General features: G+C 41.7%; 1 protein-coding gene across 5 annotated transcripts in view; it reads right to left on the reverse strand.

Moving 5' to 3' along the window:
- Nucleotides 1–14,811, reverse strand: part of MARK3 (microtubule affinity regulating kinase 3) — a 90,741-nt gene that overhangs the window by 20,022 nt on the left and 55,908 nt on the right. For all 5 annotated transcript variants that reach the window (XM_045560266.1, XM_045560255.1, XM_045560246.1 and 2 more), the window contains exons 7-13: nt 11,976–12,032; nt 9,006–9,242; nt 8,714–8,833; nt 8,372–8,471; nt 7,934–8,046; nt 7,235–7,388; nt 2,469–2,686 (exon numbers count right to left, since the gene is read on the reverse strand). In XM_045560266.1, coding sequence (XP_045416222.1) covers nt 2,469–2,686; nt 7,235–7,388; nt 7,934–8,046; nt 8,372–8,471; nt 8,714–8,833; nt 9,006–9,242; nt 11,976–12,032 — 999 coding nt within the window. The remainder of the gene's footprint in view (nt 1–2,468; nt 2,687–7,234; nt 7,389–7,933; nt 8,047–8,371; nt 8,472–8,713; nt 8,834–9,005; nt 9,243–11,975; nt 12,033–14,811) is intronic.

Consider the following 14,811-nt stretch of genomic DNA (forward strand, 5'->3'; position numbering starts at 1 on the left):
AGCAGCAGACATAAAAGGATGCATATTATATGACTCCATTTATATGTAATTTTCAGAATAGGCAAATCCATAGAGACAGAAAGTAGGCTGGTGGTTGCCAGAGAATGAGGGGAAAGGGGATGCGGAGCAATTACTTAATGGACGCAGGGTGTTCTTCTGGGTGTTGAAAAAATTCTGAAACCAGAGAGAGGTGGTGGTTGCACAATATTGTATGTGTACTAAATGCCAATGAATGACATACTTTAAAATGGTTAATTATATGTCATATGGATTTCATATCAATTTAACTTTCAAACTAAAAAAGCAAGAAACAAAAGTCACAACTAAGGAATTTTATCATGTAATTTTTCAAAAAAAGATAAAGCAGTCACTTTTAAAATAGCAAGAGTAGACCATGTACAGAGAAACTACAAAGACTAATGGGATAAAATTAAAATAATGTTGCTAACTACTATTTTTCCCTTTATGAATAATCCAATATAGGCGACTGTTAATGCTGATGACATACTTTAGAAAGGACTGCGTGTGGATAAAAGCGGTGGGAACGGAAAGACATGAAGACAGAGAACGAGGTCCTTATCTTCTCTGGGAACCATCAATGAAAGTTGGAGACTGAATTTTAACTGCAGGACTATGGAATGACAATTCTATTTCATAGCATTTGGAAGTGATAATATAAAACTTTTCACACAGTGTTTAAGCACAAGGTTGGAGGATGGAACAGACAAAACCCTTGGGCTCCCTTACTCACCTGTGCCAAGGATGGCACAATGAGAGATGCCACAAGGAGCAGCAGGGGCCTCAGGGGCTGCTCACCCCAGGGTTTCTCTGGGGGTGGAGGGAAGGCTGCATCACTGCTAATTTTGTAGGGAAAAACGTGCTTACAGAATAACCTTGAGATCATTCACTTCCCTGCAAATTCTTTATAAAATTATGTCTAGGGGCACTAAGAATAATTATTACTATCTTAGGTCAGAAAGAAGATACTTCAATCCATAGGAAATGTTTCTGAAGCTGAATGGATTCAATTTAATTTAGCAAATACTATCTACTTACTGGGGAGATTTTGTTACGGGTAGAGATTAAGAGCTGGATTCAGGTCAGCAGTGTAACTTCAGGCAATTACTTAACTTTTCTTCACTTTTCATCATCTTAAAATTTAGCTAATCCATGGAAAAGCACTTAGCATGGTCCCTGACACGTGGTGAGAATTCAGTCAATGTCCTTTATCATGACTGCCCTTTGAAGACTCAGTGCAAACGTCACATCCTTGGGGCACCGGCAGTCAGGCCTCTGAGTGCATTTATGGTAGGCCTCTGTCTGCCTGTCATCTGTCTACACTGTCATTGTCTTTTACTTCTTGCTTTGTTAGACTGAGGGGTCTTTCTGTCTCTCAGTGCCTGACATAAGCTAGAGCTCAGCACATGTCTGCAGAACAACTGGAAAAGGCACCTGATATAAAGGACCTCATTGAGAGAGTGAGAGAGAGAGAGAAAGAGAGAGAGAGAGAGAGACAGAGATGAGAGAGAGAGAGAGAGAGAGAGAGAGAGAGAGAGAGAGAGAGAGAGAGGTGCTATGGTTTGAACGTTTGTGGCTCCAAAATTCATGTTGAAACTTTATGTCCAATGTAATAATATTAAGAGGTGGGGCTTTTAGGAGGTGATCAGGCCATGATGGCTTTGCCCTTATAAAAGGGTTTGAGGGCTTGAGTTGGTCCCTCCCACCCCTTCTGCCACGTGAGGACAGAGCGTTAGTCTCCTAAGGAGGATGCAGTAATAAGGTGCCATCTTGGGAGCAGGGAACAGGGCCTTCACCAGATGCCGAACCCACTGGTGCCTTGATTATGGACTTCTAAACCTCCAGAACTGAAATAAATTTTTTTGTTTGTTTGTTTGAGAGTCTCACTCTGTTGCCCAGGGTGGAGTGCAGTGGCTTCATCACAGCTCAGTGCAACCTTGAATTCCCAGGCTCAAGCAATCCTCTTGCCTCAGCCTCCTGAGTAGCTGTGACTACAGGTGTACGCCACCAAGCCTCACTAATTTTTCTGATTTTTGTAGAGATGGGGGGGCTTGCTCTTGCTCAGGCTGGTCTCAAACTCTTAGCCTCAAGCGATCCTCCTGCCTCCGCCACCCAGAGTGCTAAGATTACAGAGGTGAGTCACCGTGCCCCAGCCTCTGAAATAAATTTTTGCTCTTTATAAATTACCCATTCTCAGGTATTTTGTTACAGCAGTAGGAATGGACTAAGGGCAGAGGGTGTCAACAAGAAGTACCTACAATGCAGCAGGCAGGATTTCTATAGGTCGAGACTGGGCATGGTAGTGTAGTGGCGGCGGGGGGGGGGGGGGGGGGGGGGCCCACGCCAGGCAGAGGAGAAAACAGGAGTAAAATGGATAAGCTCAGAACAGCTATGTCTACCTGGTTTAAACTTATCACCCTAGGTTTGCTCTCTAGTTCAACAACACTTACACTAGGGACAGTGGAGCTTTTCTTGCGTTCAGGAATATCTGCCTTATTGGGATTATTTGCATTCCCAAGCATGGGACTGGCTGGAGCAATTCCCTTTCCTCCAACAGCAATGCCACTTGATTTCCGGGAGGGAATTCCATCTTCTTTGAGGTCACTATCTGCAGTGCTGGTCTGACTTCTTTTTGGATATGCCACAACTGCAGGAACAGCTGGTCCAGCTAAAATAAAGAGTTCACTTTTTAAAAGATAAAATATAATTTCCCATTTTATTCTGTGAAAATAAACATATTTTGTAAGACGATTAAAGATTCCTCTTCATCTAAAAAAATGTAAAATAATAAAATTCTCTAAGATGTTGCCCAACTTATACATAGAATGTTTACTCTGTGCAACAAATTCAATTTTGAAATTTCACTTATTAGTCCCTAACTTTCTACTTTTCTTAAAGATTTCTTTTTTAAAAAAATAATTGTTTACAGTGGTTCTTTGGAAACATCTTAAGGGGGTGTTACTGTATAGATAACTAATCAAATTAATTAGAGGCACACACATCATGCAGAATGAACTCGTTCACCTTGTATATCTGAGTGAATTACAACCATTTTTGTACAAGAGATGCCTTCACCTTTTGGAACAGAACAGTATAGATTTTACAGGCCATTTCTTTTAAAGTTTTAACTTGGATCTTTTTAAAAGCACTCATAATCTTCTAGATTAAGAACTTGAGTAGACACAGGAAGGTGGTAAAAGCAGAGGAAAACATGTTCCTCATGTGAGCAACAGGGAGGAATTGGGCACAGGTACCTGGTCATAGCCCCGACTCCAGGAGCAGTGTGCCTAGGGACACTCTAGGTGCACGATTAGCCAATGCCCTGTAATAAACCATGTGGAGACTCCAATAGTAGCACAGGAGATCCACAGTGCAAAGAATTTGCAAATGAACATGATAATAATTATATTCATCAGGTATGAGATCCAGCGGTAACCTTAAAGAGCAGCACTAAACGCTCACCATTTATTCTAAGGCAGAGGGACTTTATATTTTAGGTCTATTAAAAGGGTAGAGAGAAGAAGTGACTAGCTGGACAAAAATCTAAATGGCAAATCTATTTGGAACTGAATTAAAAGTAAAAAGGGCTCAGGAGTTTGAGGCTGCAGTGAGCTATGATTGGCCACTGCATTCCAGTCTGGGCCACAGAGCAAGACCCACTGGGCTTAATTTTATTTATGGGAGAAGAACAATTAAACTCTCAGTTTGGTAATTTTCACATATAAAACAAAGAGCTAACCAAATATAGGGTGATATCACTCTTAACATTTATCTTTCTTCCCAACATCAGGAGAGGTTTACTGTTATTGTGAACATTCAGGTTATTATTGATTTCCTTTGAAACCCTTACTAATTGTATTTAGAAAACACAAAATCCTTTAAGATTTGAGATTCTGAATGGAAACAGACATTGATCCAATCCACTGAATGCATTCAGATTTCCTGTTTTACTCGCACTCAGCTGTGTTTGTATTTACTTCTAGACCCTTTTATGTCACGTGCAGATTTGTGTGGCTACCACCAGTCAGGACACAGTGCAGCGCCATTTCAGAGACTTCATGCGCTACCCTTTCACAGCTACGGCCACCTCCCTCTCACCCCAAGTCCTTCCCTAAGCCCTGGCAGCCACTAACCTGCTCTCCATCTCTATAACTCTGTCATTTCAAAGAATGCGATATGAATGGAATAGTATGTAACCTACTGAGATTGTTTTTCACTCAATACAATTCCCTTGAGATCCATGTTGTGTGTATCATAGTTTGTTCCTTTTTAGTGTAAGTAGTACTCCATAGTATGGATGTATCACATAGAAATTTTATATAGTGAAAATTTTAACTCTTTTCTTTCATGGGTTTAGTGTCTGAGGTCACAGTTAGAAAGACCTTTACCAGTCCCAGTTATAAAGCAATCATCCCATGTTTTAATATTTCTTTTTTTTTTTAGAGTCATGCTCAGGAAACAAACACCTTTTAATATTTCTGGGGTTTTATTTTTTATATTTCCACTTTCACTCCAATTGGAATTTATCTTTGTATAAGATGTGAGAAATAGATCCAACTAATTTTTTTTTTCTGAGAACTATCAACTTGCCCCAATACCATTTACTGATTAGTAAACCAGTGATTGTTTTTTTTTTAATAAGCTAAAGAACCCCTTGAAAATCTGATAAAAATCGTCCTTCCCAGAAAGGTGTGTATGAACACACATGAACAAGGGTTCACACTTGGGTCCCACATTAAGCAGTACAGCTACAAACCACACGGTGGTTTCCGAGCAGCAGGCAGGCACATATGCAGAGGTAGCACCTAACCGCAGGCAAAGGGGAGTGGTGAGAGGCAGCTGGAGGACGAACTAGAGCTGGCCTGGTGACAGGCTTGCCTGCCTTCACCTGGTCCCAAGTGGATGGACTTTGCTAGGCATCTGCTTTGGAGCCTGCCCAGTTTTTAGCACTTATAAGAACAGCGCCACACGCATAATACATCTTTCCTTTGCTGACCACTCTCTTCATACCCATAAAAAATAAAAAACAGGCAGGTATTGGATCAATAAGTGATTTTCTCTAAAAATATTAATAATTTTAGAAAATATTCTTTTATGAACTTCCTTTTAATATTAGAAGCTCCAAGACAGAAAGATGATGATTATCATAAAAAGGATACACCAGTGAGATGTTTAATGAACAAAGCCATAGGACCAGAGTCCTGGGTTCTGCCCCGGGCCTTCCTCACTTGCTGTGCAACCTCAAGAGACTAGGTGACCTCTCTTGGGCCTATTTTCTCATTGATAAAATGGGCCGTTGGTGAGTGTATGTGTAACACCATGTCTAAAGCTCTTTTTATCTCTGAAAGTTTATAAGCTGGGGAAAAAAGCATTGATAATCTAAATGGAATCTATGTGCTTAAGAACTAATTTATTACGATATTCCTAAAAGACATGAGGAAATTCCATTACCAGGTTTCTTTTAGGTTTTAGAAACAATTCCCTTTAAATTGCATGGTTTTAGGGCAATATGTAGGCACTGCTAATTGCCCTGCCATCCACAGACACTGAAAACCTCTCCTCATTAGCAACTAACAAACACAAAAGACAGACACCCAGATCAACACCTCACTTACAAATGCCATGAGCACAAATGCTGGTGTGAGCATGGATTTGAGCTCTCTCAGTTACAGCCCAGAACAGCAGGCACCGTAGAAAACTGACTGGCACTGTTAGGACACTGTGCTGCTTCAGTCCAAACACACAGGAGGCAGCATCAGCAGGAAGAATTATGCAAACCAAGGGGTAGGGAACCTGCAGGCTTCGTGCCACATGTGGCCTTCTGGATACTTGAGTGTGGCCTTTTGACTGAATCCAAATTGTACATATCTAATCCTTTTAATAAAGCATCAAATCTCAAGGTGAAAGAATGAAGGTGTAAGATACTGAGAGAAGAGAACTCAAAGGACAAGGGAACAATGGGGTTCCATATAAGGACATGTTTTTAAAAGTTAGGACCAGACCAATAGAGATTTGGTTCCTGAATCCTAGAATACTGAAATTAAAGGAAATGCCCACAATGCCAACATTTATAGTTATGGGTGAAAAAACACACACGTAAGAGTCTCAGGACTCTAACGCACGGGCTGCCTTGAGAGCAGAATAACCACAGAGCATGGTAGGCACAGCCATGGGGCTCTCGACCTCATAAGGGATTGGCTTCTATGGGTAAGTTTAAAACAAAGGGTGGCTCAACCACACAAAATAGCAAGAGTGTGGATGAGAATGAAACAGTATCATGAACTGGGTTTTATTTAAAAAAAAAAGACAGTAAAAAATTTAAACCAATGAAAGCAAAACTGGGGTACTACATATTCTCCAGGGCTTCCCTGTCTAATATGGTACCCACTGGCCACATGTGGCGAAAGATATATAACTTAATTAAAATTAAAAAACTGGAAAGTAATTTCCTCAGTTCAAGTGCTCAACAGTCATGAGTGGCTAGTAGCTACTTGACTGGACAGCAAGATTGAGAACATTTCATTACAGAAAGTTCCACTGGAAAGTGCTGCTCTAGAAAGTACATCTGGGCCAGGCGCGGTGTCTCATGCCTGTAATCCTAGCACTCTGGGAGGCCGAGGTGGGAGGATCGCTCGAGGTCAGGAGTTCGAGACCAGCCTGAGCAAGAGTGAGACCCCCGTATCTAATAAAAAAAAAAAAAATAGAAAGAAATTATATGGACAGCTAAAAATATGTATATAGAAAAATTAGCCGGGCATGGTGGCGCATGCCTGTAGTCCCAGCTACTCGGGAGGCTGAGGCAGAAGGATTGCTTGAGCCCAGGAGTTTGAGGTTGCTGTGAGCTAGGCTGACACCATGGCACTCACTCTAGTCTGGGTAACAGAGCGAGACTCTGTCTCAAAAAAAAAGAAAAAAAAGAAAGTGCATCTGATGCAGAGGTGGAGAAGAGAGTGAACTGAACTGCAGACTGAAGCAGGGGTCCCACAGGGGCAGACGGTGAAGTTTCTACCCAGCTAATCCTTACCCAGCCGAAGCCCTGAGGGTACCAAGGAGATCAGAACCTTGAGGGACTCGTGCCACCAGCTGCGGGAATGCTAAGAAAGAAATGCCCAGAAAAGACATAAAGCCAACCTCCAACCCTGGCAGGCCCTGAGAATGCCTCCCAACTCGAGGAGGGACACTCCAAGAGAACACACTGCCATGTTCTCAGACTTACCGTGGTCACTGTAACGTCTCTGCTTCTGGCTTGACGACACACTTCTCTGCACTTTGTGATGAGGAGACTGGCTGGTGCTGTTGTTGAGATCACTGCTCGGCCGAACCTTAGCGAGTGAGAGATTGCTGCTAGAACTGGAATCACTAGCATCCAGCTGAGAGGAAACGAGAAACACAGTAAACCACAATACGAACTCCAATCATTTATTAGGAAATTAAACTCAGAACACACAGACCTCTCATTAACAGTTCATTCAGAAACACGAAGAATCACAGTGTTTAAAAATGACAGCTATAAACTCAGGCAAAATAATTTTTCTGACTGCTAGAAAAAAATCACAAAAGGTTATTCTTCTATGGTCTTCTTTCTAGGCTTTTCCAAATAACTTAAAATGTCCTGTTTACTTATAGCCCAGAAGAGCAGGCACCATAGAAAACTGACTGGTACTGTCAGGACACTGTGCTGCTTCAGTCCAAACACGAGGGAGGCAGCATCAGCAGGAAGATCATTATCTTGGCGCTAAAATAATAGCTTGTAATGGTCATGGGAGTTAGATTTGGTATTTGCAGGTAAATTTTTTAAAAATGATAGATCAAATATGTTATACATATCTAAAAAAGAAAAACTAAGAAAACAGTCTACACAAACTGATAATTTACATAAAGGTTGTTTCAGCTCTTCCTCTCTGATTACTCTTACCTCTGAAGATTTTCTCCCCAACAACAAATATGTGGCTGTGATTTCATCATATTTCATTTTACTAAGAGATTCTTGAATTTCTTCTTGTGAATATCCCATTCCCACCAAAATACCTAAAAAAGAAGGGTATAATACAGTTTATGTGTTTTATTTGGGTAAGAAGTCTTTCTGTTACAGGGTAAAATAATTTTCTTTATTTGACCTAAAACATCACACATTTTCTCAAATGAGCACTTATTTCAGAATTACTGGGTGCTATTATTGTAGGAAACTGTAGTTAAGTTCCTAATTGACAGAACAGATAAGCTGATTCATTATCATATAACTTGTGCTTAACATCCCATTATTCAAATTTTAGGGACATGCATGAGTCAAAACAGAAATATATTACTTACACAAACACATGCATACATAAGCAAGTAGGCACAGAGTAATTACCTATTCTTTTCTGGTCTGAGATGTCTAGTTCTGGCTCAACAAATGGTTTAAGTTCATCTTCCTCATGCCCTGCGTTGATCCACCTGTCCTTCATGATTTGCTGAAAAGGTGAACTGTTCATTAGCAGCATAATATAAAATATTCCAATAATCACAATATTTAGGCAAATTTATTTCAACATTTCATTGACTATAGGTCAAAGGGTAACTTAAAAAAATTCTTTTAATGTCTCAATTGCTGCTTAAAAAGTCCCAAGCAAGTATTTACTCAGCATGCCACACACACCAAGCTGAGTTCTAAAAGCTCTCCAAAGTTATTATTTATTTCCACTTATGTAATTACCTCTAGAGTGCCTCGTTTAATTGGATTTAGCACCAGAAAACGTTTGAGAAGGTTTTCACAGTCTGTAGACATGTAGAAAGGGATTCTGTATTTCCCTCTTAATACTCTCTCTCTCAGTTCCTTTGGGGAGGGAGAAAGGACAGAAAACTAGTGAATCAACTTTTAGGTTAAAAAACAACCAAAAACCCACGGAAACTCCTAAGCTGATATAACATTAAGAATATAAGCCCATATACTTTATTGAAACTCCTGTTGGTTTTGTATAGTACATGGATGCAGCTGCTTCCTATACCTTCAGGTTTTGCCCATCAAAGGGAAGTGAGCCACTGACGAGCGTGTACAGGATCACCCCGAGACTCCACACATCCACCTCCGGCCCGTCGTACTTCTTGCCCTGGAAGAGCTCGGGGGCTGCGTATGGAGGACTGCCACAAAATGTGTCGAGTTTACTACCAACAGTAAATTCATTGCTAAAACCAAAATCTGCTATTTTAATGTTCATATCGGCATCTAACAATAGATTTTCAGCCTAGAGGGAAAACATCAAGACAAAAATAAAATTTAACCAAAAAGTAATTACAACTATGACAAGATCAGGCATTTCATAAAACAAGCTTTTTGTAATGATATAAAGTTAATATCTAATCAATAAAATAAGAACACATTCTTCCTAGAGGAAAAAAAACAGGAGACAAATTAGAACTCCTACTTTTTTTTTTTTTTTGGAGACGGAGTCTCACTCTTTTGCCCTGGCTAGAGTACCATGGCGTCAGCCTAGCTCACAGCAACCTCAAACTCCTGGTCTTAAGCAATCCTTCTGCCTCAGCCTCCCTCAGTCTCAGCCACCACTCCTAGGTGTTGGGACTACAGGCAAGCGCCACCATGCCCAGCTAATATTTTCTATAGATTTTTAGTTGTCCAGATAATTTCTTTCTATTTTTTTATTAGAGACAGGGGTCTCACTCTTGCTCAGGCTGGTCTCGAACTCCTGACCTTAAGTGATCCTCTCGCCTCAGCCTCCCAGAGTGCTAGGATTACAGGCATGAGCCACCGAGCCCCCGGCCTAAAATTCCTACTTTTATAACATTAACAATCAATAACAGACATGAAGTGCCCCAGCCTCAGTAGCTAGGACTACAAGTGAGTGCCACCATGCCTGGCAAATTTTTAATTTTATTTTTCTTGTAGAGACAAGTTTCACTATGTTGCCCAGGCTGGTCTTGAACTTCTGGCCTCAAGCAAACACCTGTACCTTCCAAAGTCCTGAGATTATGGGCATGAGCCTCTATGCCCAGCCCTTTGACAGGGTTTTAAATTAGGAATAATAAGGGGTTCTTTAAAAAATGGGTACTTGTTTTAAGCGGACAGCCACATTTCATAAAAACTGCTAAACTGTTGTAAAATGGCTATTATTGGGGAAGGGAGAATCACAAACCCCATTCAAGAGACAAATCACACTAACTTTCATTTATTTCAACAAACATTTACTATGTGGCTTCTATACAATAGATGTTATATTAGTGCCTGGACATGTAATGACAAGACAGATACAACCTTGCCCTCAGAAGCTCATACTTTAGAAGGGGAGAGGCAGAAAGATAAGCAGCTGCCCTGAGACCCAAGTGCTCTGTGACCGAGGAGGAACGGGCCCTATGGGCCTGGCGCTGAAAGGGATGGACCGCTTCCCAGAGGAAGTGATGCTGAAGTACAGGAAGGTGCAGCTGGTCATAATGGGTATGTTGAGCGGTGTTTCCGGCAGCATAAAAAGTCTGAGAATACACAGGTGAGAGAGTGCATGTTTCACTCAAGAAACTGAAAGTGTGGGGGAGAGAGATGCAGAGAGAGAGAGGGCTGGGGAGATTGTCAGTGCTGAATGACAAAGGACTATACTCACGAAGTTTGGGTTTTCATCTTAAGAGGAATGGGGAGCCACTGAAGAGTGGCTGAAACAGAGAAATAACAATCTTATTTGTGTTTTAAAAAAAGTACATTCTTGGTGCAATATGGAAAACATGCATGAGAGGAAGAGGCAAAATTGGAAGCAGAGAGGAACAGGCAAAAAAACTAGTATTATAATCAACTATGAGAAGACGGTGTCTGGCCTAGCATAGTGTGAGAGACAGAAAACAGTGAGTGAGTGCAGGAGATAATTAGAGAACAGCAATAAAAGGACCTGGTTGGTGACTGAGTGGATGGTAAATCAGAGGGACGCCTGTCACCAGAATGCGAAGTGAAGGTTCAAGTCCAGGCAGGAAGAGTTTAGGCTTTGAACTTGCTGCAACTAAGGTGCCTGAGGGACACTTAGGCGAAGACGCCCTTCTGTCAACTGGGACCTGGACCCTGGGAGAGCCCCACGGCTGCAGGAAGGGACTTGGGGGTCATCAGCACACAGGCAGCCACTGCAGCTAATGGGAGAACACAAATGCACTGAGGGTAGGCACGCAGACGAGCAAGTCAATGACAATCACCTAAGGAAAGAGCGGGGTGGGGACCAAGCTAAGACATGGCATCTAGAAAATGTTTAGAGAAATATGCCATGACCATGAAGAAAGAAAAAGGGTGTATCTGGGAGGGACCTGGGGTGGAGAGGTGTTTTGGTAAAAACATGGCATAGACTTGAGCGTGTAAAAATGCGGCTGGTGAGAAGCAAGCCAAGAGAGAGAGTGGATGAAAACATGGAGAGAAAAGAGACACGGGACAGGCACGGAGCACAGCACACGGAGGGAGACAGGATGCAGAACACAGAGGCAGGGGTGGCACAGGGGCCCCGCTTTCCTGTAATGAGAGCAGAGCTGAGGGACGGGTGCAGGTGCAGCTAGGACGAGGGCCTGCACTTTCCATTTTCTCTGTGAAATAGGAAACCCCATCCTATGCTGGGGTGGAGGCTGTGACAGAGCCTCAAAGAGGCACTGCTGTTAACAGGAGACAATGCTGCCTGGAAAAGCACAAGCCAATGCCATGCAGGCGGCACTGAGGACACTGGCCAGGTGTGACCACACATTCCTGGAGGTCATCTCTTTGGCTGTGTGAGGACTGTCCTCCAGAGATCAACCATCACACCTTAACTGAAATGGAAAATACTTCTCATAAACATCACTTTTATTTACTTTTAATCCTCTACTATAACTTGATTAAAAGGATCCAATTATTATGAGATTTATTTTGTCTTACTGGATAACAAAATCTAATCTACGCCTCATTTGTGCAATCACAGAACTGAACACATACAACTAGAGCACACATGTAGGACACTTCTACCCACCTTCAGGTCTCTGTGAACGATCCGTTTCTGATGGCAGTATTGGACCGCAGACACAATCTGAATGAGGAGACATGCAAGGGTCAGTCCTCACAGGAGCAGATTCCGCATTTAGAGGAAAATAACTTCGTCAATGTTCACACACGCAAAATACACAGTGAGCACCTGAATGTGTGGATTTCTAAAAACAATCTTCTCATGCTTTGTACTTTTCAATCTGGAGAAATTCAGGGGTGAGGGCTAGAAGACAAAGGTGAGGATGTCCTTCCTGTTCTCTGCAGTTTTGACTGCAAGTCTCTTCTTGGACTCTGCCTGTTGACATTCCACTTGTTCTTGAGCGTTAGTAACCACCAGGATGCAACAACTCACCCTGCATCTGGAGGACCCTGGCTGCCCCCCCCACCCCTGGCCCAGGACCAGATGGCTTTGGTGCAACCTAACCATGACTGTGCCACCAACTCAAAACCAAATGAGGGATAGTTAAAAGACTTACTTAACTCTCTGAGGGTCAGCTTCCTCTTCCCAGGAATGAATGTTGCAACATATGTGAACTATGAAAACTATTAATACTCTGAGCACTATTAATAAATATTCCTCCCATTTTCAGCAAACAGCCTGCTTTAGTCAACTTGCAATTATTCCTGTGGTTAGTACTGTCTAACAACTGTTTTACTGAAATTTCACATTTACTGCTAACATTTTAAAACGTCTCATTTTCTAATATTAAAGGAGCCGTTCCAGGCAAACACCGCAGCAAGGAGAAGGGACTACATGAATTCTAAGCACTGTAAATCAGGCCATTAATTGTAAAAGCACACCCCCTCCCCAAATTTCCTGGTCCAACTAATTGGTTCCTCCAATAAAGGCTTCAGAATTTCTCCAGGGAATTTAAAATAAAAACCAAAAGCTGGAAACTACATGCCTGTAGTCCCAGCTACTTGGGAGGTGGAGGTGAGTGGATCACTTGAGGCCAGGAATTTGAATCCAGCCTGGGCAACACAGGGAGACCTCATCTCTTAAAAAAATAAAACCAAAACAATAACAGAAAACCCAGAGTAATTGCCTGGATTTAGGTTAGTAAATGCCTAAGTCTTTCTGATGAATTGGATCCTAGCAGGTGGCGGATGGGGCCGGACAGAGATGGAAGAGAATGGCAGCTGCTTTGCGGGGCTAAGCACCACACTGCGTCCTTGGAGAGGCTTCAGACACAGACACGCTCTTGCTGGCTGACACTAGCCTTTTCCTTGTGATCAGTAAACCACATTCACATAAATGTCTACAAGTCACATTCATCTGAGTAGGGAGGAATTTAAGTTGTATGAGGCAAAATTATTGCCTCTTAGGTAGCTAATTTATAAAAATTAAGAATACGGTTATGCAAAGGGGAGACAAATTGGTTTTCTAATAAAAATTTGAGTTTCCTTTCATAGACCACAGAATCAAATATTAGAACTGGAAAGAACCCAGAATTCATAAAGTATAATTTCCTCTTTTTATAGCTAGACAAGCTGAGGATTAGAGAAGTTAAGTGATAGCCAAAGTTAGTTTCAACTTTGATGTTTAACAGATTTTAAGTCAAAATAACATTAGTATTTTTAAGCTTTTAAATTTAAGCAACAGCATAAGTTAAAAAACTTACAAATGAGTCTTTAACTGTAAACATCAGACTAAGCAACTCAAAGCAGTCACTGTTTAGAGAAAACTAGAAAATCAGCTAAGAGCACCTTTCTAAATGTGAAACCTTAAGTTTCCTATCTATCATGACAACTGTATATGTGAATAAAACAAAATTTAAAGGTTCTGAGAGAAATGAGGCCCTACTGCTATTTCAATGTGGACCTTATAACTGTGAGCAAATTTTTTTTTTTTTTTTTAGACAGACTCTCACTCTGTAGCCCAGGCTAGAGTGCCATGGCATCAGCCTAGCTCACAGCAACCTCAAACTCCTGGGCTCAAGTGATCCTCTTGCCTCAGCCTCCCCAGTAGCTGGGACTATGGGTGTGTGCCACCAAACCTGGCTAATTATTACTATTTTTAGTAGAGACAGGGTCTCACTCTTGCTCAGGCTGGTCTCGAAATCCTGAGCTCAGGAGATCCTCCCACCTTGGCCTCCAAGAGTGCTGGGATAACAGGCGTGAGCCACCATGCCCAGCCCAGAGTAAATTTAAAAGCAATAAGGCACTTGCTCTTTTCCTTCATCTTAATCAGGCATTGGCAAATTATGGGCTACATCTGGCCTATCTTTGTTTTTGTAAATAAACCTTTCTTGGCATACAGTCATGTTAACTCATTTAGTATTGTCTACACTTGCTTCTATGCTACCACAGGAGAGTTAAATACTTGCAACAGACACTGTAGGGACCACAAAGCCTAAATGTTCACTGGCCCTTTTCATAAAGAGTGTGCTGGTTCCTACTCTAAATAATAGCACAACATCACGAACACAACTTGGAGTGGTGGAGTCAGAGGGCCTTGGGCTCTGAATCTATTGGAAGGTCTGCTACTTGACAGGCACTGAATTTGGGGCAAGTTATTTAATTTTCTCATGCCTTAGTTGTCTAGTTTTTAAAAAATGGGCATAATACTCTATCTCACAAGGCTGCTGCAAGATTTACATTTATGTAGGTAAAGTACGCATCCCAGTGTCTGGCATGGTCAATCAATAATACCACTTATTAGCAATAAAGACAGAACAGTTAAGTTACCTTTATGCTTAAAACCTGCCCATTAAAACCTGTTTCCTGACTGGGAGCATTTGCTACTTGGGAGGCTGAGGCAGGAGGATCATTTAGTCCAGGAGTTGGAGGTTGCTGTGAGCTAGGCTGACGCCATGGCACTC

This window comes from Lemur catta, chromosome 1, assembly GCF_020740605.2.
Source record: "Lemur catta isolate mLemCat1 chromosome 1, mLemCat1.pri, whole genome shotgun sequence".
NCBI classification, from domain to species: domain Eukaryota; kingdom Metazoa; phylum Chordata; class Mammalia; order Primates; family Lemuridae; genus Lemur; species Lemur catta.